We start from the raw sequence: 27,377 nt of genomic DNA, 5'->3' as shown, positions 1-27,377 counted from the left end.
GTTTTTTTTGGAAACTAATGTAGCCAGACCCAATTGCCAATGTCCAAGGTTTTCAAACATTTCCAGGGATTTATTTTGAAAGACGGGAAGTTGGGCCTTAGTCTTGTCAGAAAATCCTAAATTTGCACTGCTGGTCAGTCCTAGTCCAAGACAAGACCAAGGCTTTTGGGAGTTTAGACCGAGACATGGCTAAAACCCTGCTTTCAAAAATGGCCAAGCCCATTTTTGATCAAGACTGGTCTTGAAGTTAAAACAGTAGAATGGCTGGGAGATGAACACGGATTGTAAACATTTGAGATCAATTTGCTTAATAGGCCATGAGCATACTTCATTGGATTGGATAGGATAGGATAACTTTACCCATCCCGTATTTGGGAAATTTCATTGCGACAGTAGCAAGAGGAAAGGCATAGTTATAAGTTAGACAGTACAGTCGCAAAGGCCGCAGAACAACAAAGCAAAAGCATAAAGTACAAAGCAAATCAAAGTAAATGGGATCATTAAGAATCACCAAATCAAATAATTAAGACAGATAAGCAGCAAAAACACAAAACGAGCAAGAGTGGACGGAGCTACCGCCACCGGCTGCCACTTGAACGGTGCCATCTTGGTTGCGGTAGCAACAACGGATACAGACTCAAAAAGACGTTGTAAAGTTGGACGAAAAATGGAACCACACACAGGTAGACTTCCACAAGATGGGGAACTTCTGCAGACTGTGACCGAGGTAGAGAATATGCAGAGTCACATTCATATGTCAGAGACAACATTTGATCAAGACTTTCGGGTTGCAAGACCATATTAGGATGTGGTGTCGAGACCACGATCGGTCACTGGGTCTTCACCGAAGGCTCTTTGGTAAATTTAACAGTCATATTTGAAAAAATGGGTGAAACCTGGAGTATTCCAGCCAACAACTCTCCACGGCCGTCACGTTACCGACCCGTAACGCCATCGGTTATAATGCGTCAGGTGGCATGCTAAAAGGAACGTTAGCTTTGTGGAGCTAAAGTGGCGAAACGACTGGCGAATCTACAGCTGCAGTTCAAAGCTTATCAGCGTTTGAATCTCAACAAGAAAGCCAGAAAGGGGGTCGGTCCGTGTGCACGGGGAGCGAGGGCCTTAGCCCAACGGCTTTAGATCTTGAACCTCACACCAACACACACGCAAAGGAAAACACGCTGGCCGACATCAAAAACACAAACATTAAAGGCCGCGGAGACAATCGCGTCGAGACCCACAGCGAGAGCCACCAGAGTGCTGACACACACAAAAGGCCGAAAACAACAAATGACACAAATACACACATGGACGCAACATGAGTCCCCGCGTGTCCCCGTGTGGCCAGCTGTGGGAGGTCGCGCCGACGTGACGGTGGTGCTATCGGGCCAACATTAAGGCCCGCCGCTTTAAACACACGCGTTTGAAGTCACACCAAAGTCAGACCCCGGGATCTCTCATCTCCCATCTCCCTTTTAACACCGCGGTGCCGACATTTCATTCTGCCCCCCTTTTCATGCGCCCGCCTTTGAATTCTGCCTTTTTAAAAGACTAATTTGAACTTCTTCAAGGCTGGAAAAACAGGCAAAGGCGCGTCATTAAGATTCTTCCGCCTGGCGCGCTTCCTTTCGCTGGCGTTCAAAGGTCCACCAAAGTAACACTGGCCCTCTGATGTGCGTCGATTGATAAACACGCCGCCTTGCCTCTCTAAGTGGCCGACATAAGGAGGGCGTTTAAACGACTGACTTTGTGCATCCAGATGCGTAACGATGATCAGAGCTTCAGAACATCCGCGTTCCCGTCATTTTATTTCATGTTGAAAGAATAGGACGTGAAAATGGCTCACTAGCCATTGTCGGAATGAACTAACAAGGCTAAAAAACGAGAAAGAAAACAAAGACGGTAAACATCGGCTTTACAGTACAGTGGAACGCATTTGCACATTTTATGAAACGGCCTCAAAAGCAATCATGGTTTGATTGATATTTCACTAAACCTAACATAATATTAAGTTGTTCAATTGTGTGTTTACGTGTGTATGTCCATTCACCGAAATGCAAAAGGTCTTTGCGTGTCTTATTGTTTTTAATGGCTTGATAAAACATTTTCTTATCATTTTTTTGGTCGTCAATGGTAATGAACCTTTCTCACATGTTGCTGACCCGGGCTAAGGTTTCTGTTTACTCCACTCAGTGTTCCACGCATCAAACGTGGGTTTGTTTACTTTGAATTTGACCGCCCAGTTTGCCGGCCGGGGACGAGCAGAAGCAGACCCTTTTCCTTTTTTTTCCCTTTTCATCTGGATCACAGCCTCCTTTGCTTCAACTTTTCCGAAACCTCGCACTGCCTCGCCTCTGGAAAAACAGCAAATATTGTCTATCTTTTTATTTGGCACAGACTACACCTGTACAATTCGCCTTCCTATGACCAGACCATGGATGTCATTCATCCAGAATGCTTGCTTGGCCAGTTTTATTGCGCCGCGTGGGGTTTTGAAATACCCCATTTGTGGTTGTTTACTTTGTGGTGTTTATTCAAAAACGCAGCTGGACAGAAGAGGGGCTTGAGAGGACAGACAAAAAGAGCAAACAGAGAAAAGAGAAACAATTTTTTTCTAGATGCTAGCTGACTATGAGTAGCGTTACATATTACAATTTATTTCTCACTCACTTTGGTTGAGGGTAATTGGTATTGTGGAGTTTTGGTTGAGTTGGCATCCTAGCGTACGCTGTCAGTGACTACGTTTACATGGAGAAAATCCCTTTAGATTAAAGTTCGGATTAATATTATAATCCGATATCTGGTTTTCATGGACACTGAGGCCTCACATTTTCAGTGGTAGCAATTTATTTTGACAAAATGCATCGGAAACAGTAGCAGAAGCCGTACAGATTTCCGTGTTAACAAAATATTGAGACGACCTACGGTCTACTTGAACCATTAGAGTTATTTTTCATATATTTCCCATTTTCTACTGTCAGGTTTTTAATTTATTTATTTTCCACAGAGTCAAGGAAGGTTTAATGTTCCGGAGCTTCCACTGTGGTGAATGCATAGAGCCCACAGGCATCATGCTAATATCCTCCCACTCACTCCCAGCCAATGCTGCAAAGAAACCCGATCCGGGACGTCTAAGATGTTATAAAACAAAACCAAAATGGCAATTTGCTGCAAAAACAATACATTCGTGAATTATCCTAGTCATCCTGGAAAGCTTTCCTTCTGACCTTTGCGACAATGACGATTGTGTGCTCAATCCACGCCGGGTCCTGTCGTGTTCGGTTTCACGTGAGAGGTGTGCAAGAGCATCCGTGTTGTTTAATAATCAGTGGGATGTTTGGATTATAGATGCAGGTCAGTGCGAAGAGAAGCCATCTTCTCTGCAGGCAAACAAGAACCACATGTTCCGCCAGTTTGGGTTCTGAGAGCAACCCCTCACCCTGGGAAAGAACGTGGAAGCGCCAAAGATCCAAAGACACATGTGGTTACCCATAAAACTTCACATGCACTCTCAGCACCCCCCTACTCCCCCCCCCCCCCCTTCTATCCCCCTACTTTCCTCCTTCCTCGTCATTCCTGACTCCCATCACAGCCACCCGGCCCGCCGACTCACACGTCGATCCGCGAGGAGCCGTGGAAACAATAGGAAAGGAGGAAGCGACATGAGGCAACAATCGGAGACGTCTGGCGGGCAAAAACAAAGGCATCATGGGGGGTGGGGGGTTTTGTCCTTTAGGCCGGCGGCAGTGGGACTGTGGCGACAGTCGGTGAGTAGGTGGGCGACAACAAAGCCTATCCTGTGAAGTGAGCTGAAACTTGAGTCAAACGTAAACACCGAGTGGAGTACAATGGTGCTGGCTCTTTGGACAAAATGATGCCTTTCCTCCAGATGGAGTGGAGGATGCTCAGAGTTTTCACGGAATCAAACCTTGGGACACTCCCTGGGTGTATAGTGGCACTTTTTACACAGGTGGCAGATTGCATTTTAAGCTCTCGTGGTCCATGGTGTAGCAGGGATTTCCAACTGACCCAAAATTTAACTAGGTAAACGATCTGTTTGATTTTGGGCAGAAACCAGCTCAGCCCAGTACTGGTCACTATTAAGATTTTCATATCACACTATAAGTATTTGCAATCTTTCTTGGAAAGAGATTTGTTTTAGGATGTGTCAGGACTCCCCAAAGTCTTGGTCAACTCTTAGGGCGTATTCACACCAGTGCACAGTTTGCTTTCTTTTGTCCAGACCAAAATACAATGTATTATTATTATTACTTTTGGTTTGTTATGGTTCCTTTTTATATTGAAATTTTCGCAAGAGTCCCAGAATTTGACAAAAAAACACATGCAAACATTGTTCAGTTATTGGACAAAACAATCTAGGTGGGCCTTCTTCATCCTAGTGCTGAACGTCTTAAATATACCAACATTTTTGCGTCTATTTTCCAACAAAGTTTTCATGTTGACTTCTGCCCAAATATCAAGTAGACATTCTATAACCTCATTACTCCACATTGAACCCCAACTACTGTTAACCAATATACTGCTAACCAGAGACCCAGATGCTAACCAAACAACATTTAGTATACTGCCTCTGGCTACGGAAGTCTGTAACATGCAAATAAGTGTAAAAAATTCTGAACTGGTCTGGAATCATGGTGCTGCCACTTTCCCACATACAGTGAACCAAAATTTCTTCTTTGGCGAGGTTTCGGACTGACTGTTTTTACCATTTCAATCACCCAAATTTTTTTGGGTTATAGACAATGTTCCCTCTAATTTTTCGTTGGTCTGAGCAGAAAGTCAACCTCCCTGAGCGCACTGAGTACCAGTGTGAGCGACATCATCGGTACTCGGACGTTTGACAGACGGGCAGGTCGCCGAATGAACGTTCGGCGGAACGTCCATTCGGCGACCTGTCCATTTTTCATGTAAAACATGCTGTAAAACACGAAAAACATAAGTGGACAGAGCTACTGCCACTTGCTGCCGCTTAAACGGCGCCATCATGGGGAAAGGGGTAAAAAAAAAAAAAAAAAAAAAAAAAAAAAAAAAAAAAAAAAAAAAAATAAAAAAAAAAAAAAAAATCCGATTTTTTTTTTTTTTTTTTTTTACTGCGCGCCATATGATTGCTGCTGCGCAGCGAGGACGAGAGTAGTGCGCAATTGCGCACGCGCGCAGCTTAGAGGGAACACTGGTTATAGACAACCAGAAAAGGCAGGTATGAATATGCCCTCATTCTATGAAAGTGTTTGTTTCAGAAGTTCTTGATTTCGGATAGCAACATTATTCTTCAGTTAATCCAATCTTTGGATGCTTTTGAAATGTGGGAGGAAGAAATTCGTACTCTTCAGACTCCACGTGATTCATTTGTGTTGCACTGCACAAAGAATTTCACGTTGACTGAGCATTGGACATGAATAAGCAGGCTTCCTAAGATCGAACTGCAAAATCATGGGGTGATTGCCAAGGAAGAAGTAGAAGACCACAAAGAGAAGACAAAATACTGATGAGACGCCACTGTACATCATCCAATACCTTCTTGAATGGCGAATAGAAAATGAACCTCCAGTCAACTCTTCTAACGGTATCTTTTTATGATTTCCTGCTACTCCAATGGCCATCAAAGTGAGGCCTTCGTCCCTGTAAAAGCCGCAATTCTAACCCTACTCATTCCTGTTTGATGGATGGCGTCTGTCTTGGAAGCCGAAGGCGCAGGAATATCAGGTCATACGAGTGGTCATGTGCTCTCACGGCTACCGCAGCGGCGCCTGGCCAGGTTCCAGATGAGGCCCCCTTTTGGGTAGACCGCAGTCTCCCACGGTTGTCTGGGATGTTGCCTGTGTGGAACGACTCATGAGGCTGACCCACGGTGCAAATGAGGGGGTTTGGGACCTAAAATTGAGGGTCTTGCTCCCTCATAAGACTCTGTTGTGGAATATTTGGCGTGCATTGGATACTTTTTTGCCACCTGGAAGTACGCTGGCGCCTATTGTGTACAACGGTAAGAAAAGGTTTATACCCAATTTTTTGGAAACGGAAGATGGTGCACTGACGTCAAAGCCTTGACTTATCCAATCAAATCGCTGGTGCGTGATCCTGATTCCACTTCCTGTTTAGGTTGCCATCTGACTGATGTTCACAGCTGGAGTCTTTGATCCAGACCGCAGGTAGCGGATGCTGCATAGCGTCGGCGGGGAACAATAGCATGCGGGGATCCGGACACGCGGCGGCAGGATGGCACGCAGTCATACCAACCGCCAACGACTGACGTGTCAACATCGCAAGAATGTAAACACAAAGTAGAAAACAATGCCAAAGATCCAGAGGAAATATTTGGATAATTCTGAAGGGCACCTAAAAGGAATTAGATATTGAACTGCCATGATTAGATGATCATATTCATTGTCTGGGTTCTCAAACTAGTGCCTAAACTAGCTATTGCTTATCTTACCAATACTTTAAATCAGGATCACTGCCGGCAAACAAGTCTGATGACATCCATACCAAGGTTGTTGCCCAATCATAAACCTCTTTGACACAAGTCAAAGAGAAACCGGCTCGCCATAAACTGCATTCTCTGCAAATTCCTGCAGTTTATTTGAATTTAGACAATAAAGATGACCATTCTGACAGTTGAATTTGCCCAACTAGTGTCCATAATATGGTTCTTTGGCCTGAGGTTCCCATTTGAGAATCACACAGAGGTCAACTAAGCGGGCTGGTCACCAGTCACATTTAGTGAGAACTCAAATCCTTTCATGATGACACTTATGGACAATTGCAGCCTTCCAAAGTTGTGGGAAAGTTTGGGGAATGACATTTTGTATTCCAGTAAGACAAAGCAAGTTCCATAAAAATTCCCACAAATATAGTTAGAAATCTTTCCCGACAAGCGGAAGTGGTTCAGTGCCGTCAGTCTTTTTGAAAATAGCACTCATGGGAAACAGTGAAGTAAAATTCCACTGCATCCAATTTACTTCTTACTCCCACAACCAACATTTTCGAAAGATAAAACATTATTGCTTTCAATCAGGCCTCATCGTATTTGCCCCCACAAACACCCCTCCTCAAAGTTCAACTAAGTGTGTGGCTTTTTCTACCAAAAAGAGGCAAGTCAATCTAAAATAGCCGCAGACACAAAAGAACCGTTCACAAGGTCCTCCAGACTGCGGAGCGGCGCTGAGCGAGAGCTTGTGAAGAGTCCAAAGGGTGGCCTTCAAGTGTATGCACTGACCTTTACTGATGAAAGGAACCCCCAAATGGTATTTGAACAATATCATGATGCCCTTTCAATACGAAAGCTGCACCACTTGAAAAAGGAGGGAGGTGGTGCGCATGCCAGATGCCTAACAGTTGTTACATATTTAGGATGAATTATGGATGATGGCATTGGAACTGTGATCTTGGAGGGAAAAATGCTGAGGTATTAGCAAAAGTAATAATGGTAAAGTTTTAGTTGAATGGGGAACAGTGATTAAATGACATTGCATTGAGCAAAATATAAACCAGAGAGATATAAATGGGGATAAATGTCCAATCCATATTGATAAAGGTTACTCATTCCCATTTGTCATAACATCAATTGAGGGCTAATATATATATTTTTTTACACAAATTCCACTCAAGGAATTGTCAGTCCCCACACCATGTATTATCGTACTTATTTACATTTTCTTCATACAATAAGCTAAAATTATTTCAATAGATTTGGTACATGTCAGTTTAAGATAATTGTGCAAATTTCTTCAAAATATCCCCCACTACGTACTTTCAAGATTTTAATCTGAAAACAATCAATAAACCGAGTATCATGTTTCCTAAATTATGAATTCTGAAAATGCTTATGACATTTTTTTCTAAATTGGACGTTTGTGTTTTAATATTCTTTATTCATAAATATTAACACAAATGTGGTTCTTTCACTAATAGTTTTGTCTATCATGTTGAGTGTGATGGGCAGCCCGGCGAATGAGTGGTTAGCGCAACGGCCTCACAGTGGGAGTCCTGGGTTCAAGTCCAGGTCGGTCCAACTGTGTGGAGTTTGCATGTTAACCCTGGGCCTGTGTGGGTTTTCTCCAGGTACTCCGGTTTCCTCCCACATTCCAAAGACGTGCATGGTAGGTTGACTCTAAATTGCCCCTAGGTATAAGTACGCGTGAATGGTTGTTTGTCTCCTTGTGCCCTGCGATTGGCAGACCACCAATTCAGGGTGTGCCCCGCCTCTAGCCCAAAGTCAGCTGGGATAGGCTCCAGCACCCTCCCCCACGCCCCCCCACGATCCTAGTGAGGATAAAGCGGTTCAGAAAATGAGATGAGAGAGATGTTAACTCTGATGAAGTATGCCAGCGCTTCAGATCATAAGTAAAAACAGGCTTTATCGTGACCATGTCTAAAAAATAGCTACCAATACACACCGAGGTTTATATACGTACTATTTTAGCTGGGAAAAACGCACATGCAACCTAAATTGAGTGAACACATCTTTCGTTATAGTATTCATATCCAAATTTCTGCTGTGCACAACAATAATTCATGATCCGATACAGTAATACGATTGCAAACATTAATTGAAATAGATGGTACTTACTGGGGACGCTGCAGCTTGAGGTATCGCGCATGCGGAACTATTTAGTGCTGCTAAATTAGTTCGATCCTGGACAGCTGTGATGATCACGGTCGTAAAAGTGCGTTCCCCAAAGTTGTTTTTTTTCTTGCAAATGTTCAACTTGAATATTTATCTTCACGCGCGACGTCCACGTTTACTGCTTGTGAATCAATGTTTGCAGTAAACTGTAGCAATTAAAAACATAGTCAAGCCAGGCAATAAACTCGGCTAAAATGACTAAACGACGAAATAAAGATATCAAAATAAAATACGTTCAGTGCTTCCGATTATGTTTAGGTTCTTTCACAATTAAATGATCCATTAGGGTGAATGAGAGAAATCCTTTGTCATGTAAATGCTTTCAAAAGATACCAAAATCACATTGTGCTGTTTTTTATCATCTCATTTTCTGATTGGCTTTATCCTCATTAGGGTCGCGGGGGGTGCTGGAGCCTATCCCAGCTGCCTTCGGGCCAGAGGAGACGGACAACCATTCATTCTCACATCTATACCTAAGGGCAATTAGTGTCCAATCAGCCTACCATGCATGTTTTGGGAATGTGGGAGGAAACCGGAGTACCTGGAGAAAACCCACACAGGCACGGGTTGTAAAAGACAATTAAATTTAATTCCTTCTCATGTTGTCACCAACGCCCACGTGGCACTCCGCTAAATTGGTACACATGCGGACACAAGTGGGCACGCATTATAATCCGGGCACTAAAAATAAAATGGAAAAATTCCCTATTTACGTGTTTGCTAGGGACTACATCATTGTGCCGTTTTAAGCCGTCTATTTCTGAAATTAAAATTACATATTTGCAAGCCGTAATTGCACGTCTTCTACCGAATGAAAGCGTCGTGCTCCGAGACAGGAAATGGGTATTAGTAACGCGTTGTTTGTTTACTGGCGGACGCGGTGACGTCACATCCGACTTTAAAGAGAAATGTCTGAAAAAGTCCCAACGGTACGCATGTAAATAGCATGTTTTGACTAACAGTCTCATTAAGGCGCCCTTTAAGTTGAGCGCTTGGCTAACGCTTAAAAACACAGCCGGGCTCTGGCGCCCAAATTAATGCAATGTGCTTTAATTTCCAACAGGGAGTAAATTAAGAGCTGATAATGGATGCAAATCTGACGGAGATTTCTCCAGCGAGGATCCGGCGAGTTTGCTCGCCGCAGCAGGGTGGATGCGCGTTCGAGTTTCCAGCACACACACACACACACGTTCCAATTAAATAAGAATTCCATCCATACATCCATCGACTCCCCACCGCAAGAAAACCATAGGAAGCCATTTGCTCATTTGAAAAATAGAACATTTTAATAAAGGCTACATCTCTTCATAATTACAATAATTAAAGTACCGAGCTCTATAGAACGCATAATTTACAGTTTTAAGTGGAGCCGAGGAAGCCATGAAAAATATTATAAAACACAAAAGGAGGATGAAAGGGGATATCGATAAAAATGCATAAAAATATCTTTAGTTGAATCATTTGTTTTTAAGCCCCTTGTGAAAACCAAGGGAGTAAGGGGACCCCTTAAAACGGGGTCAAACACGGGAAGAATCCATGTAGGCACAGCTGCTGTACTCCATACAAACACTACGTCGTGGAATAGTGTTATCATATTCATATCATCATCATCATGCAGCTCGGAGTTGCACACAAATCAACTCGCGCACACAAAAAGCACATTTGGGGAGCACTTTCTGTTGGTCGTTTTTCTTCGGGGTGTAAACACTTTTTTTTTCTTAAACCCGCTGACCGCCATTGACGACGATGGACGTCCGATCCGTTTCAGTCCAAATGTATTAGCGCGTCCACCGCCGTCAACGGGGGTGATTTTCGAGGGTGTGGGCTATTTGTGCAACGCCTGCGCCACTCAAACAAAGGCACTGCGACGAGACGAATCAAGGCGAGTCCCAGAGAGGAGAATTCAACGGTAAAAGTGACTCTTGGAGAAAATGGGGGTGCGGGTGGGGAGGATGGGTGGGGGCACAAAAAGCACTGCAGTAGTAAATCTCAGATTGTCATTGTTGCCCCATGGAACACCAGAGGTATTTGTGAAGTTTGCAGCCAGAAAAAAAGGAATTTTCTTGTAGAAGTGGGAATCACAAAAAAAAAAAAAATAAGTGGAGTACTTTTGTGTTTTCCCATCCATCACCAAGCAGCGTGTCCATGGAAGAAGTGTCAGGTTGTGGGGCCGGGAAATATTCAATAAATAGCGATAAAGGTCTTTACACTACAATACAAGCGTCACGTGGGGAAGGGCTTGGCAGTCCGGTTCACTTGCTCGACAAGCGGTCGTTCAATTTCAGAGGCTGTCAAGTCCGTTGGCCTCAGTCCATCCTTTCCACCTTGCCCAGGATTTTGCCCTCGTAGGTGGGCAGCAACGAGCCGTCGTCCGAAACTTCCTCAAATACGGCGCCACACTCGAACTCGTCGCTGGCCTTCTTGAAATAGTACCTATCGCCAAAATGGAGACGAGAGGTGACGTTATTAAGAATAATTGAAGGTTAATTAGTTCAGATAAACAGGAAAAAACACTTTTTTTGTCCAAAAGGGCGAAGGTGCTAGCAGAGGCGAGCTAAGTAAAGGGCGGCTTCATCACTTCACTGGGCCATTAATGATGCAAGCCACCACCAACCTCATTTTTGCGGAAGAGAAACCAGCATGGGGGAGTTACTAAAGAGGGGGGTCTTGCTCAGAATGCACCCCTAACAATGTAATAGTGGGAAAAATGCCTTGATTCGCTCCATATGCATGTACGTGTGTGGGTCGGACTGGAATGTTTGCGCGCATTTTGTTTTTTAACGAGAACACGCAATTCTTATAAAAGTAGTCCTGAGAAAAACATGGAAAGGAAGGTGTGGCCAATGAGGACGCGGGTGGCCGTTAATGAAAAACTGAGGTCTGGCAGTGAATGGTCGCCTTTCAGCGATTTGGTGCCAAGAGCTTGTTCAGCTCCCAATCTTACCAGTCCAAATGGATTGGACGTCTATATTCGTCAATGGAAGCGAATTAGCTCATTTTTAATGCGGGTACATCTGCACCCTGTCCCCCCCCCCCCCCTTTTTTTTTTGCTAGCGCTGACATCTGGCACCAATATCGTCTGGCAGCGCGCAGCATTACTGTTCTTTGTTGAACCGCTGCCATGCTGAAGAAACGACCCAACTCTACACATTTTCTGGCTGCCATTAATCTCTTCTCCTTTAAAAAAAAGTGGCTGGTGTGACACAGGAAGTTGTGATAGCGCGCCAGAGGGAAAGGAAGCCGAGCGGAAGGAGCAAGGGGGTATTAGACGGCGTGCAACGATCACGTGGAAGTGCGCTTGTCACAATTGTTGCTCCTAGTTCCTGTACCTATGTTGGATTATGAACTCTTCTTCAGCAGTTGATCATTTTGCCTTTAAAAAGGCTAAAAAAGCCAAAACAGTTTATGCAAAAAGAGCAAAGGGAAAAGCCCCCACCCTTTTTGATAGCATCAGTGAAGCATTTGCATGCTGGCCATTTGTGAGAGTCTTTGTTGGTTGAAATGAAAGCGGCCGGAGCTTCAAAGCCGCGTATTAAGTGTGCCTTAGCATGGAAATCAATACCAGATGGGACCCAGATCGCTGTAGTTCGAGCTCTCTTCCGATCCCCCCCCCCACGCCAGCAGCCCTCCCTTTTGTCCTTCTCACTTCTCCTCCCAAAATACAGGCTTAAAACCTGAAGCCAACTGATAAGAGAACTTCTTTTTATATCCAAAACTGACTATCGCTAAGCTTGGCGCGCACAGGTGTTGATTTGAATTGCCGTCAATAGCAGCACATGCGTTAAGGTGGCACATTTTTGGTATTTCAAAAATATCAAAACAATTAAAGGCTGTGCAGGCAGTGGGCAAAGAAGCCCCTCGTATGCTTTTATTTCAGACAGGATGGTGATGTTCAGTTCTGATCCAAAGGCTTTTTCATTATAGTTGAGTTTTATTTACCTATGATTTTGCCCTCTCTCATTTGTTAGTTTTTCGAGTTATTCAGTCCTTAATTGAAATTTTTAGAATCAATTTTAGTTTTCGTCACTTTGTTGTTTTTGGTAACGATAACAACCTTGTTCCAGATTCAATTTAAGTTAGCATTGATACGTCTTAAATGAGTTCACGTTTTATGTAAAAAAAATTAACAATTGGTGCAACCACACAATAGGGGACATTATTGATTAAAATTAGCTTAAAAATAGTCCAACCCAAGATGTTAAGCTTCCATGTAACGAATGAGTTTTTTTTAAATAAATGGTAATAAAAACAACAACAAAAAAGGCAAAATTTTGCTAACCTATTCTTCCCTCTAACAAAACTCAAGATATTACAATGAGGTGTTGTGCTTGTTTGTTTACGTCCCCCATATTGACTTGTGGAGCATGAAAGTGTTGGGTGCAAAAGTTGTTTCAACACCTCGCTGACTTGCCAGACCGCTTATGATCTCACAGCCACAATGCTGACATAGCACCACAAATGCGTGGAAAAATCCCCACTACGCACTCCTATCATGATGTTTGTAAATAAGCGTTGCTGTAGAGTGAAAAAGGTTCCTAGATACATCTCATCCAGTTTAGTTTTTTTTGTTCCCCCCCTAATTCCTTCAAAATGTATCTAGACACCCACCTGTAGCTTCCCCTCTTGCGCAGCTGCTCCTTAAAATGGCCGAGGGTGAGACTGTGGCTCTTCATGGTCCTCCGGTAAGGGATCTCCTCCCCGCAAAAGAAGTAAGTCACCACCGTCTCCCCGCTGCTGAGCCCGTGGCTTGTGGAACTTTTTCGACATTCTGCGGCACTGCAAAAAACATCGAGACAAACGGCATGAATGGCCAGTTGACAGAGCAACCTCGCAAAAAGAGCGAAAGCCAGTCTTGGCTGTAAAATAACCAGGCCGGCTGAAACTGCGTGACCCAGTAGTGCCCATGAGTACAAGCTGCTATGTTGTATGCATGCGCACCAAGAAAGAGGGGGCTACAATGTTATCAATTCCCCTTCAGCTCGGGCCAAGGCTTTGTAGGCCCACTTCAGAGAATCTTTCTCTTTGCTAAGCTTGGCTCAGCCAGGCCAACTGGCAGTCCACTGAAGGACGGCCAGTAAAAGTGATACACAGAAATAAAATCCGTGTCTCTGTCAGGTGGCGCGTCAACGACACAACATTTCCGGATTTTACTTTACACGAGAGGAAGATGAACAGTCGGCGGAGACGTACTCGTCTGATTGGGGACAAGGGCTGGCGGTGGCTGGGTTAGGATTGGCAGGAGACAAAAGGGCGGACGCCGCCCCACTCTGCACAGGCACAAGGTGGGTCTTGTCCCGCTGAAGACTGGACAGTGAATGCCTGCGGAGAGGATCGCCGTCAGTGACCGAACGAGGACAGGGGATACGGCTCTGAAAGCGCGCCGTACCGTGGTTTGACGGTCTTGGTGGTGGACACCTCCTCCAGTCGGCGGCACGCCTCTTCCAGCTGAGCCAAAGTGTTGGGAGGGGGTAGGGGGGGCATGGCGGGGTCTTGGATGAAGGGCTGCGACGGCTGGTAACTGCGAAGGTGGGCACAGTTTCCACCTCCGCCCCACGTGTGAGTCTGCGTCGGGGAGCCTCCGAAAGATTTTTTGGTGCTTTGTGTGCCGCTGCGAGAAGGAATGTGAATTGAAATGACACGAAATGCGACGGCACTGGCCAAAACTTTCCCAAAAGACAACCCGGCTTACCTGGACTTGTGCCTGCTTTGCCGTTTGCTTTCGAGAAGCCACTGCAAGACATTCTGAGCGGGGTCCGCCGTGTCGCTGGGCAGCTGGAGGGCGTCGCCGCCCTCCTCGGCGCATCTCTCGGTCGCATCCTCCTCGACCCCAGAGCGACACGCGCGTCTGGACAGCGAGCTGGAACGACTAATGGGAGCAAAACAAAATAAAAAATCAGCTAAGGCCGATGATGGAACGGAAATCAAAACGGCGGTCTGTCGAGACTGACCCCAGGCCGGCGTCGACGGAGACGGCGCCGCACATCTCTCGGCCCAGGCTGCGACTCCGCTGGTAAGGCTGGCAGGGCGGACGCTCGCAGCTGCTGGAGCACAGCGTGCGTACCCGGAGGGCGGCCTCCCTCTCAAACTGCTCCTTGGTTTTTGGGCCGGCGTGATGGTGGATGTAGTGGTGGTGGATGTGCTTTGTGCTCACCAGGGTCCCGCTGGGGCCCAGGCTGAGCGTGAAGGCGCCTTGCTCGGGTCCCGAGAGGGAAGCCTTGAGTCCCAATCCTGCTCGGGCAAAGGGCCCATGCTCCGGAGAGCTGGAGCGGGGCGAGTGCCAGATGACTGTGGGTGACTGGCAGCCTGGGGTCTTCAAGACGCGAGACAGGTGATCGTCCAGAATGGCCTGGGGGTCCTCCTCGGAGGAACCGGGGAGGAGGCTCAACGGGTGGATCTGCTGAGCACTTCCTACTATCTCTGTGTCCTCTCTTTCTTCCTCCTAGCGACATGTAGTACATTGTTAGGAGTCGACTCCATAAAAAAACAACGTTGTTCTTTATACTCCAGTGAGAATCACACAAACCTCCTGAATCTGCTGCAGCCTCACCTCCAGAGAGTTGAGGGTGTCCTGTTCCCTCTTCAGGCTCTCCAAGCGCGAGATGAGCTGCGCCGCAAACTTGGCCGGCTCCACCGGGACGCCTTCCTTGAGAGGGCAGCGGGTGCGCTACAGAAGGAAGCAAAATAACCGTTATCCGAGATTGCCGGTGTTATGCTGGGTGGGGGTCTTTTGATTGGTTGCTGTTAATGATGATAGACGAACCAGAGTTGCTCCTGATTTTACATGAACTGCACAGTAAAGTCAGCATATATCAACATGCAACACAAACTAAGCTAAAACAGCTGAAAAATCTTCCTTATCTTCTAACAGCATTAACATTATTTCATAATTAACTTATTAGTTGCCACTTTGAGAAGAACACGATTTACTAGTGACGGACGGCAGTAACTCTCGCAACAGATCAACAACTCCAAGGGCTTTAACATTATTCCATAAATGAACATATTTTGACAGCAACAGACAAATCTTTAAAAATGAACCCTGTAAATGATCTAGGAGTAAACTGCCACCTCAGAAACTCTCACAGATTGTGTTTCAGTGTGGTACACCATTCAAAAACATCCCAAAAGCTGCCCATTTTGAGAAGCCTTCAGCAAATTAACTCATTGGGTGTCATTGAGAGTGATAGATTTCCAATCCATTTTGAGAGTTTAAATGGATTGAATGTCCGTCGGGACTAAAATAAGATCATCCAATGGCAGGCATCCAAGTAAAAATGAATGAGGTAAAGCCACCTCACTTCAAAGTGACCCCCAGTCAAAAATCAAAAACCAAGCGGGAGTCGGGCCGAGGTGAAATAGGTGTGTGTGTGTGTGCGTGCGGTCCTTTGGGGGTCAATGGGAAGCAGTCACATTACATTTAGGAATAAAAAAAAAAAGCACATAACGACGGGGGGTCGAAGAGAACTCCAGGGAGGAAGGATGAGGGATTAAAAACAGGCCCAGATGCAAAGATGAGCGCAGGAGGGCAGAGAAAAGGAACGTGAGGAGAGCAAAGGAGGCACATAAAAGGTGCCACAAAAAAGGATGAAGATCAGAAAGGTTGAGATAATGTATCCCCCCCACATCCCCTGTCACACACTGGGCAGCTTTGAGCTCCTAAAGTGACAGAGAATACACACACACACACACATACATGCGTATGTGCTCATATTAAATTATTTGCATTTTTTTGCACTGAGGCTTTCTTGATTTTTCCTCCTCTTTTTTTGTTTTCTCCCTTTCCTTTGTAGTAGAGATGAAGGGGAGGAGGAAAAAAAAAAAGTGCGCAAAAGAAACGTTCCGACGGAGCCCGAGGCTGCGTGCGGCACCCGGGGAACGGCAGCCATCGCCAAAAATCAGACGGGGAAACAACAACAAGGCTCCGAAAGTGAAAAGAAAGCAAAGCGCGAGCGCCGGAGAGGGAGACGACTTGCCAGAGCCAATCTGCGGATCTGGCACCCCCCCCCATCCCCAAAATGGTGCGTGTCGAAACGGTGACGAAACTTGAGGTTACGCCGAGTTTATTTTCACAAGATACTTGTTTTAACGCTTCTTCCAAAACCTCAATTTAGCTTCTATTAAGAGCCTTAAGCAAGCAACTCCCCTTTGACCCACTGAAAGCTCACATGACACGCTCAAACTCTTCCCTTAGATCCCTCACCTCGAGAGAGAGAGGGGGGGTTTGCGGCGGAGGAAAAAGGGGGCCAACTCTGTTGGAAGTTGTCACTTTCTCGCGCGCGTGCTCCATTCATCCTCGGATCAAAGCGCGGTGCGCGTGCACGGCGTCTGAGTATCTTTGTGTTTTGGTCGGGCTCATTTCGGAGCCCTCGGGATAAAGCGGCAGATCTTCCCCTCGTCTCTCCGGCTGTGTTCTCCATATTTGCATGGCGAGTCGGGGAAGAAGAAACCCCGGCGTGTCGTGAGCACCGTGGCGATAAACAGCTTAGAGACCTCCTGCTCTCCCGCTGACTTCAAGGAACCCTAACTGGGGGTGGAGGTGACACCAAAGGTAGCGAGAGGGCTCGTGCGTGCCAGCCTGTGAGTGGGAGGCGAGCTCTTCTGACGGTTCTTCTCAGATCTTTTTTTTTGCTGTTGTTGGATTGTCGCGTGCACTTTGGCGCGCGACTATTCATAGAAGCAGGGGACCCGGAACGGAGGGTGGTATGGAAATGACGGCGCGCTACCGGGTTGAAAAAAAGTGCCGCGTGTGTGCCGCTTGTGCGCGTTAATCTACTTACAGGGAAAGCAGGCAGCGACACTTGGCTGTTCATGCGCACGTTGCGTTGCATCTCCCTCTGAAGCTGCTTCTTGGAGCTCAGTTTGTAAGGCGGGATGCCATCTCTGAAAAAAGACACAAAAAAACAGACACGGAGTCAAAATGAGTCACTGTCAGACAAATTTAAAGATTAGATGAATAAATTGTGAGGAGATTGGTGTCTGATATTAAAATTAGAGCTTTGAAGGGACATCTTTCAGTAAGAGTGTTCCCCGTAAGACAAAATTAGTTGTTTGTTTGTTAAAAAACGTTAATAAAAGTTTAAAAATGTCTACGAGTGTTCAAATATTCAGTTCAGTTACAGTAAATCAGTTCCATTGACGGCGCAAGACGTCCGATCCATTTCGACTGGGAGGGGCCAATGAACATTGGTTCAATGGCAATTAATGAGTTAAATGAGGGCCCAATAAAGAGAGAAAACTATTTTAAAAGTACCTGATCTTTATTTATAAAAGTATTATATGTACAAGTGGAGAGTTGGACGTGGTGTGTTATTAAGGAATGGTGGTTCATTCAAAATGGATTGAAAGTCAAATGAGTGCACTATAAAGAGTGAAAGTACTTTTAAAGCAACTCATCTGTATTCCGTGTGTTTGAGTGTGATCAACTCAGGTCAATTTATTATATTTTAGTGCTTTTCATTGCCGAATTTCAGTTTTCCCAATTACTAGAATTAATTTAAACACGCCTACTGTCTCGACATGATTCATCAATTATTAAAAATGGTCGCCCATCGATTAGTCGGAAGATAAATCAACTAATTGTGACAGTCCGGTCTTCAAACTGAACTTCTTTTCAGTAACTATCTTCATAAATAACAACATGTGAATAGGAATTAGAAGTTCAAATTAGAAGCTATCTCATTGAAAACTAGTCTATCCTTACCACCACCGATTGACCAAGTTTCCCCCCGGTTCGAGCTCATCCGAGGGGCTCGACCGACTAAACTGGAGGGATCAAACGCGGCGGTCTGCGCTTCAAAACCAGAACACTTGAGAGAGCCAAACGGGGTCTTTTGGTTTCCCGGTGACCGTGCCTAACCAGGCAGCGCTTTTCTACTTGTGCTTTGAAATGCCACAGTCATGCGCATAAGCGCGGTCGCCCCCGCCGCTGCTGCCGCCTCTCCCCCGCCCTCCCCAATCTTCATTTGGCAAGCGCTGCCTCTGATCTCCGCACATCAAAAGCCTGGTTTGTAAGATAAGGTAATGTTTGAAGTCTGCGCGCAGCTGCATTCCCCAGCGTCCAAGCAAATCCATAAATAAGATATAAGCAAAAATTCCCCCTCCGCCGCTCTCTTTCTCTTCCCACCCAACTGCGTCCTCTCCTGCTGTTTTTCCCCTAGCTTCTTTTCTATTCACTTCATTTTCCGCACATGGGATTCGCGTGTTTGCGGGCCCATTAGGCCCGCATTCTGACAGGGAAACAAATCAGACGACGGGGCGGCGTGTCACCGTACAAAGTATACACAAATCAGAAGAAGGGCAGACCCGTGTTTGACGCCAATTCGAGATGACGTCTTCTCGCGAATAATGACCATCTGTCCCAGTCCAAACAAACGTCCTCCATGGCGGCGATTAAGTTAAACCGCCGCACTCGTCCGGCCCGGCCCCGTCATATCCTAGTCTTTCCTGTCCTCCCCTCCAAAGACGTTGATCATTGCCAATGTCAACCAATGGGCGAATTCATCAAGGTCGGCGGTAAGGAGATTTAATAGGGCGGAACTTTTGTATGATCGCCTTAGTTGATTGTGAAAAATCTGAGGTCGATTTCCGTGATTAGTGGGAAGTGTATTTCGTCACTGAAAGCAATCAGAGGCGACATTTTCATGCTCCGATTCCTCTTCAATTGGAAAAGAAAATGGAGTGAATGTGTGTCAATTGTTGGAGATAACAGCCAATCTTTTATGTGGTTTAATGATGCTTTTGTTTTTCAAGCTTTCAGTTCAGACTCTTTTCGGGCAGTCATTTAATTTAAATATTATTCATTTCAATTGTATTAATTTTGTTTTAGGAATTGACAAATTTATGAATGGATGAATATGTATTAAATAATGGTTCATTACATGTATTTAGAATGAGAAAAATATTTAAAATTCAATAATATAAAATGTATAAATAATTAGTGCTTCCAATTTTTTTTCATGTTATTTTTTGCTATTTTTCTTCTTTTTCTTTCTTTACTTAATAAAAAAAAAAGAGGAAAAAATTGGAAATGCAAGCTATCCTGTATTTTCTGGAGTATTCCATTGAAAAAATGAGTTATTGGAGTGAATAATAATCACAATTAAAATACCATTTAAAATTCATGTAAAACATGGTAGTGCAGATCGCACCATAACAACGTCTTATTTTTTTAGGGGAAACTCTCCTAGTATGACGAAAATCTCTAAAGATGTTTTTGCCGGTACCCCTCAATATAACAATCCAAAATAAACACATTTTATATCCAAATATTTCTTATTGGCCTAATGACAAACCAATGAGAATATATCAAGAAGTAATGACGGTAGTTTAAAAAAGTGGAAGAATGCAACGATATGTTCCATTAAAGTCTCAACAAAGTTATTTGGTCCTGTCATGGCCCGTCATTGACAGCGATAGACCTACAATATACGTGAACTGGAATCTTTCCATCGCTGCCAGTCCTTCCCAGTTCACATAGATTGGTTATCTAATGCCATCATGTATTTACTTCCAAACTCGTCCCTTGTACTCGATCAGAATGCCAACCGGGCCCAGGAAACCCCCCAACTTTTCCGTCAACTTACACGCTGCCGTCCGTCACCGACATGTTGTCGTCCGTCAAGGCGTCGCTGGACACCTCGCTGTCATTGGTGCTGCTGACCGGCGCCAAGGAGCCCATGTGGCACGCGTCGATTCCCTTGTACGACCTGAAATCGGGAAACGTGCGGTGAGCGCTAGCACGAGCCAAAGCTAACACCATATCGATACATCTTACACATGCTTTGCGTCAAAGTTGATGCGGCAGACGCTTCGAGACGTCTACTCGGCAAGCTAAAATTGCAATTGGGCTGCAGTGGGAACACCCCCCCACTCCACCACCCCCTCCTCTGCCCCATTTCTTCCGTCTTAATAAGCCAGCAGCTTTCCACTTCCCCTGTTCGCACTCACTCTTTCCTCGGCATTGACGTCCCGCTGTGCATGCATCCTTGCCACGGTACGGGGGGCGGAGCCAGAGGGGCAGTGGGAGTGGCCAGAAGGAATGAAACAGAGGGGTGGGCTAGCATGACTAACACCGTATTGGGCCCCCAGCTCTGGGCTTGACCTTCAGAGGGGCTCGCAAAGAGTCAGGTATTTAACACAGCTGGCCTTGCATTCTTCCCCTCTCATTTATCCTTTCTCCTCCCTCGCTTTATTTCAAGAGGTGCACTAAGCCCCCCCCTCACACACATACACATACGTCCCCCCTCCCCTTTTCAGCTCCTTTCCCCTCACTTGCGCTCCAAATGCATCCGTGACTTCTCAAAAGAAAACGGATAAAAGTGGAGGGAGGCGGGGGAGAGCAGCAAAGGGGGGAATCAGAGGAGAGTTGACGCAAACAAGAAAGAGGGAAGAAGAGAGGAGAAGGGGAAGAGGGAAAAGGGGTGGGGGGTGGCTTATTCTCAACTGTAGCTGCTGCCATTTGGGCTTGTTTGGGATTTTTTTTTATGTTTTCAAAGCATTAGATGAGAAGATGCAAAGTGACGCGAGAAGGGAGAAATAGGTTCCACATGTTTTGAATCTGGATGATGACAACTGAACTTGTGTGTGTGTGTGTGTGTGTGGATGGGGGATCGTCCCACTGTTCTATTTAACTCATTGGTTGCCATTGATGGCGCTAAATGTTTTTTTTGCCCCTCCCAGTCAACATGGATTGGATGCCCGTTGGTGACGGCATTGAAAATTGAGAATTTGTATTTAAGTTTTTAAACTTTTTTTAAATGTAGTTTTTAAATGCTTAAAACTCTTGTTTTTTAATCTTTTAAAAATAGTGTAGAACCGTAAATATGCTGTTTTTAAAAAAAAAAATTTTTAGACAAAAAGGGGAAAATAAACTTGTATTAAAGTCTCATATCTCTCTCATCTCATTTTCTGACCTGCTTTATCCTCGTTGGGGTTGCGGGGGGTGCTGGAGCCATTCCCAGCTTTGTATTAAAGAGATTGTAATTATTATTTATCAACATATTCACTTGTGTATTTCTGTTTTTAGTCATTTTAATTTTTTTAAATGTTAGTCATTCATAAAATGAATAATGATTAGTAAAATGAACAATAACAACTACTGATATCACATTGGTGAACAGGTGTCTTTCTAAATGATAGGAAAATCTCCATCCTTTGTGGAATCAGATTTCAGACGATATTTATTGAAAAAATCATTAAAATGATATAAAAATGCAACAATCCTTAAGTCTTTGAAGAATTTTACAATTGACACACGTGATGTCCATGTGTGCATGTCACATTTTGGGTAACACCAAATGTTAATATTTAACATTAATCCTTTGAGGTAAGTTTTTTAAAAGGATAAAAAAAAAATACTTGTCCTAGTAGAGGTTAAGATCCGAAAGTACCGAAATGACACACAAAGATTAAACGGCGACATAACTGGCCATTATACGAGTTGAACTTTGGAAGGCCACTCGATTAAAAGCGCCTCACCGACAGATGATTTGATTTACGAGCCTGTAAACACGTGTTTGAACGCACCTCCAGTGGCACTCGTGACAAAGGTGACGAGAAAGGTAAATGACATCATCGTCGTTAGCCAAAAGTGTACTTGCGCCGCTGCCAAAACGCGTCAAGGTCAGAGCCAGCCCTGCACGGATTGAACTTTTCCAGTGGAAGACCCCCACCACCCTGCTTTACCAGCCCCTTTTCTGCGGAACAATTTCAAAGCGCCGGAAATCCAGTCGAGTGCCAGCAAAAAAAAAAAAGCTGCTGCTCCTGCTCAGGATGGCGACAGCGTAAAAACCAGGAATGGAAAAGAGAATTTGTAATGAAAATAAAGCTTCTTTCTTACCTGTAGCCCCTCTCCATGACCTCAAGCCCCCTCGCGGACACGGCGCTCCTCTGCGTCTTTGGCGGAGGTCCGTTGGCCGTCTTGCTTTTGAAATCAAAACTCCACTCCTCTTCCTCGTTGAGCGTGGGCAGATATCCGCACAAGACCTGCAGGTCGCTGAGGCCGTTGGGGTTGACGTGACCCGGGTTCTCGCCGCCGCTCCTCGCGAACTTGAAGAAAACGTCGGAGGACAGGAACATCTGGTAGGCGTTCTCCTCCATGTTGGTCTGGATCTCCGTCTGCGCCTGGTCAAACATGACCGAGTCGATGTGCTGCTTCTTGATGTTATCCCGGATGAAAGTCTTGGTGGCGGGCTTGAGCTGCTTGGCGACCACGCCGTTGTTTTCGATATAGCGCTTGTAAATGGCTTTGGCCACTCGCTGCGTTTTGGTATCCTTGAGGTCCATCTGCCTGAAGCCGTTACACGCGAACCAAAAGTCCAACGTGTCGCCGCACTTCTCCGCCTCCAGGAAGGTCCGAAACCAGAAGGCGCCATCCTGGTCCCCCAGGAGAGAATGCAGAGACTTGGTCCAACGGGACAGCGGCGAGTCCGGGGACGCGCTCCCCTCGGGTTCCCCCAGGCCATCCTCGTTCCTCCTGGCCGAGGAGCCCGGCGGGCTGAGCGCGAACGATTTGCTGGCGGGCTCCGGCTTCATCACGGCGCGTTTGCAAGGATGGCGGGGCGCCTCGCCCTCCTCCCCGGGCACCGGGGGCCGAGGGGCATCTTCTCGGAAACTGCTGGCGACGTGGTCCGCGAGCGGCCAGCTCATGGCTCTGAAGAAGACGCCCTTGCGAACGAACGCACGTTGTTCCGCCTTCTGAGCTTCGCCTGTAATCTCCTCACTCTCTTATGTCAGCGGGGAGCTTCTCTCAGGCAGCCTGTCTTCACTCTAGAACACAAAGTATTGATCTAATCAAAACCTGATCCGCCTCAACCTCAAAGGGAGACTTTTTCCTCCCTCCTTCGACCCCCCTGGATAACTTTTACAGGAAAAACACATCAGTCCGCACAGTATGCGGGAAATTCTACGCCTCCGTTACGTAAACTGATATCGTTTTATTTTACATACTGTCCACCCTCTGCACAAATGGACCCCCACTGTGGACGTCATGGATTCCCAAATGGGTTCGAATGGAGGGCTAGAAGTCTCATTTGAAAGCCTTCTCGTGCAAAATCGTCTAGTTTGTTGGAAAGGAAAACATTTCTGGGGTGTCCAATGAAGTGGGACATGTGCTCCACGTCTTATTACCTGCAAGACTCAATTGTGGGATACACTCAGCCCCGATACAGAAGTAAAACGTGCCGAAAATAGAGTTTTTTTGGAAACCGGTAGTTCAATTTGAAGAATTCCTTCAGAACATGGAACACACGCTGCGTTTTATTGACTTTAACGCTTTGTGCCATTGACGATTGTGGACGTCCAACCATGTGGCTCTTTTCACCCTCCTGTTGCGAATGCATTCCCATTTATTTCAACTGGGAGGGCATGTAACGAATGAACGGACCTTCCAAACTATTCAATTCATGGATGGGACGTCTATCGACGTCAATGGCAAACAACGAGTTTAAAAAAAGTCCAACTCGGTGTCAAAAGTCCAATGCGAGTTGGTACGTCGTGTTGCTAGCACTTTTGGAAAATGCACTAATTCAAAAATATATATCGCGCAGTATCAATAAAAAAAGCGACGTTCAAGTGCCCTAAAAATGCTCGATCGTTTTGTTTGGAGTTGGAAAATGTTGGAAAATGTTGCTTCTTTTTTTTTTTAAAGAAGCGCCTCCTCCCAACTGGCTTGGAAAGCAACTTCAAAGGCGAGTCAACGGCACATCAAAGTGAACTCCACCAAAGAAGAAAAAGGAGGGGAGCGAAGAACTTACCATCGACCCCGGCGAGTTGGCTCCTTAAACGCACCAACTCTTTCTTTCCAAAAGTCCCAATTGTATCCACGGAAGGTTTTATAATCCACAATGGGGACGAGGGTGGCCCTCTTCCCGGCTTGGTTTGCTCGCCACGTTGGGATCCGTCCGTCCGTCCACGCTTTGGCGGAGAGGAAAATGCACTGGCGAGCGAGAAAGGGGGGTGAAAAACAGCGCTTTTTCCTCCCTCCTCCTTCTCCTCTTCCCCGCCTCACAGTCTCCTCCTCCTCCTCCCCAGTTCTCCTGCTGGCTGGCGGTGCTTTTCAGGCTGCCGTGGCGCAACTGTGGCTCTCGCCTTCTCCTCAAGGCGACTCACTCGTTCGCTCCACCGCACTTCAAAGTACTAAGCAGCCGACCGCCTGGTCCTGGAAGCTACATAACAACCCGCGTGCTTGCTCGCGTCACGTCGCCCCGAAACGCCGACAAAGTGGGGCCGACGTGCCGCGAGGTTGACACACCATACGCGGGGATCGAGGATCGGGGTTGGCTAAGGTTGAAGCTTTTTCGGTGAAGTTTTTCACCGCGATTCGCGGGTTTGATCGGCCAGGACCTTATCAAAGGCGAGCAATCTTGCGCCAACTCCCCGAGGCTTTGACGCGTCACAAGTAACTGATCCGCCGCCCCAATAGCATTATCACTACAATCCCTCACTTGCTGCATATGCTTTAACCCTTTATAGGGCAACGGACTATTTTTGGTAATTAAAAAAAAGCAACAACAACAAAAACTTATTTACAGAGTCGAGAGATTTAGGGGGTTGAGGGCACTGCAGCCCCCCCTGGTGGTGGCAAGGTGTGCCATTGGCACTGGTCGTTTAGTGCTGCATGTTTTGGGGATGTTGGAGAAAACCGGAGGACCCAGAGAAAACCCACGCAGGCGTGGGGAGGAAAGTCAACACTAGTGATGTCCCAATCCGATACTTAATATCGGCTATTTTTGGAGTATCGGACTGTATCGGGGGATTCGATCCAATATTTATGTTTTTTGGCCATTGTGAATTAAACAATTAGGCAAATCTATGCCCACTGTTTGGGCTATATAACCAGCAGGGACCACTTTAATAAAAAAATGATTTGTCATTTACTGGTTGCATTATATTTTTGCTTTATTTTAATGGGTCTAAAACTACGCTTGTGGATTGGCATCGGATCGGTATCAGCTAAATATAGCTTTAAAAAAATCGGGTCAGATCGGATGTTCAAAAATTGGCATCAGGACATCCTTACTCAACACAGGAAGGCATGAGCCTTTTAACCTTTTGACCCTTGATCTCAGAACTTGGAGACGGATGTGCTAACTATTTTCCACCATGCCAGTGACACTATTATGAGCTAAATTGTAATCATTCGCTATGAAAATGGATTGGACGTCTAGCATCGACGATGGTAGCCAATGGGTTAAAGGAGCGTCCCATTAGGGGTCAAAAGAGTTTTTTTTTTGCTCTCTCCTTTTTTTTCTTTTTTCTTTCCCTGCATACTTTGTCAGATTAACCCATGGGAAGCCTCGGGGAGGCAAAAAGCATGCGTCGACGTGCAACAAACAGCCGCAATATGATCTTGAATAGCATAACAGAGTAATATTAGAATCTATTAACCCTTTTGTTTACGCTGCAAATCCATGCAAGCCAAAAGGTTTGCAAACACATACGAATGTAAACTGTAAAACACCTTGAACACACTCACAAAGTAATAAATTGACTCAACAGCGCCTACCTGTGGTAACATTCTCACAAACTGACAAGGAGGCTACAAATTTTGCAAATACTTGAGCATAAAACCTCCCAATCCTGTGAAGGGGCATCAACTGATTGGCATCAGTCCAACGTCCAATCCCAATGGATTGGACGTCTAGCACTGTCAATGGTAACCCATGAATTAACAACAATAGATTGGATTTCTAATTCCGTCAATGGCATGCAACCTGATTATTCTCTAAGTGGACGTTGAGGGCAAAGGACACCAACTGTGCCAAAGGAAATGATCCGCTTTCACTTTAACAGCTTTGAAAATAAGTGTTTAATTACAACAAATAATGTCTTTCTTCTGCTTTTGACGGCTCGGACATGTAAGGACAGGCACGATAATTGCTCCTCAATTAAATGGCGGAATGTATACTTCTCCAGCTAATCAAAAGCCGCCATTCGTCAAGGGAATAGCCGCTTTGTTCAATTAAACAGCTATTAATTAGTATATTGGTTAATAAGCTTAGATGAGAACATTATTTCAGTATAGTACAGGGGTACTTTTGACTTACTCGTGCAGCCATTTGATTTGATTTATTTGTTGCGTCAACTTATCTAATCACTGTAACGGAACTGTCATTCCTTGATTTATTGGAAATGAAATCATGAAGACATTTGACATGGGAAAATAAGAAAGAAGTACATCTTTTCCATGCTCTGTCGTATTTATTTTGACCTGGCAACGTAACTATAACTTTGTTTCAGGGCTGGAACAAATTACATATAGTTTTCGTGCATTGAATGGAGTTTATCACTTGTAGACGCCCAACCGAATTGAAGTGGGAGGGTGGCAGCTATTCAGTCGCTGCCACTCTACCACTTCAAATGGATTGGACGTCGATCGCTATTAATGGCGCCGATGAGTCAATTTAAAGGCGATCAAGCATAAAGTCACTCCTATATCGCGAGTGTTCCAAACAAAGTGTCTAGTGACTGTCGCGAATTATAGCGAAACAATTTGCAGGTCATCCATCTGTTGCATCTTTTACTAGCTGAATTAGAAGCGCCTCATGCGGGTCATGCGGCTATAAAACACAATGTCAGACAGACAATGCCCCTGTTTATTTAGCTACAGATGGCTAACGCAGTGAGGACTTGAAGTGGCGTGACTGTTCGGCACGATGAAACCATTTGAGTCACGGTGAAAACGGCAATGCCAGGCGAACCTAATCACAATGTAGCGCTTCCGTCAGCCAAGATA

General features: G+C 45.4%; 3 protein-coding genes across 4 annotated transcripts in view; all 3 read right to left on the bottom strand.

Moving 5' to 3' along the window:
* The window catches only part of tex2 (testis expressed 2), a 39,664-nt gene extending 30,743 nt beyond the window's left edge, over positions 1-8,921 (bottom strand). Inside the window, exon 1 of the mRNA XM_077619836.1 lies at positions 8,588-8,921. The gene's annotated coding sequence lies outside the window, so the exon portion shown is untranslated. The remainder of the gene's footprint in view (positions 1-8,587) is intronic.
* Positions 8,922-9,903: 982 nt separating this feature from the next.
* On the bottom strand, positions 9,904-26,268 carry LOC144088883 (axin-2-like). 2 transcript variants are annotated; one of them, XM_077619599.1, is made up of 11 exons: positions 24,397-26,268; positions 22,482-23,410; positions 20,227-20,349; positions 17,422-17,524; positions 15,168-15,308; positions 14,593-15,083; positions 14,334-14,510; positions 14,031-14,252; positions 13,835-13,963; positions 13,253-13,420; positions 9,904-11,077 (listed from the first exon to the last, which is right to left on the bottom strand). In XM_077619599.1, the coding sequence occupies exons 2-11, from the start codon at positions 23,288-23,290 to the stop codon at positions 10,951-10,953; spliced, it is 2,490 nt and encodes an 829-aa protein (XP_077475725.1). In that variant the 5' UTR covers positions 23,291-23,410; positions 24,397-26,268; the 3' UTR covers positions 9,904-10,950. The 2 variants fall into 2 exon arrangements, with proteins under 2 accessions (XP_077475725.1, XP_077475727.1); XM_077619601.1 differs by having other exon boundaries at positions 15,192-15,308.
* cep112 (centrosomal protein 112) overlaps positions 24,436-27,377 on the bottom strand; it is an 88,843-nt gene continuing 85,901 nt past the window's right edge. Inside the window, exon 30 of the mRNA XM_077619604.1 lies at positions 24,436-24,578. The gene's annotated coding sequence lies outside the window, so the exon portion shown is untranslated. The remainder of the gene's footprint in view (positions 24,579-27,377) is intronic.

The sequence above is a fragment of the Stigmatopora argus genome, chromosome 14 (genome assembly GCF_051989625.1).
Source record: "Stigmatopora argus isolate UIUO_Sarg chromosome 14, RoL_Sarg_1.0, whole genome shotgun sequence".
In the NCBI taxonomy this organism is placed as follows: Eukaryota; Metazoa; Chordata; class Actinopteri; order Syngnathiformes; family Syngnathidae; genus Stigmatopora; species Stigmatopora argus.
Note: the sequence above shows the minus strand (reverse complement) of the source record. Positions and strands in the feature narration are given on the sequence as shown.

What these genes read in the sequence shown, in the direction of transcription:
- LOC144088883 (XM_077619599.1), bottom strand. Translation starts at nt 23,290, where the DNA reads ATGAGCTGGCCGCTCGCGGACCACGTCGCCAGCAGTTTCCGAGAAGAT. An exon ending in GGCTGCAGCAGATTCAGGAG is followed by an intron (nt 15,084 to 15,167) that starts GTTTGTGTGATT and finishes ACATGTCGCTAG; the next exon opens with GAGGAAGAAAGAGAGGACAC. An exon ending in TCCGTCGACGCCGGCCTGGG is followed by an intron (nt 14,511 to 14,592) that starts GTCAGTCTCGAC and finishes TGCTCCCATTAG; the next exon opens with TCGTTCCAGCTCGCTGTCCA.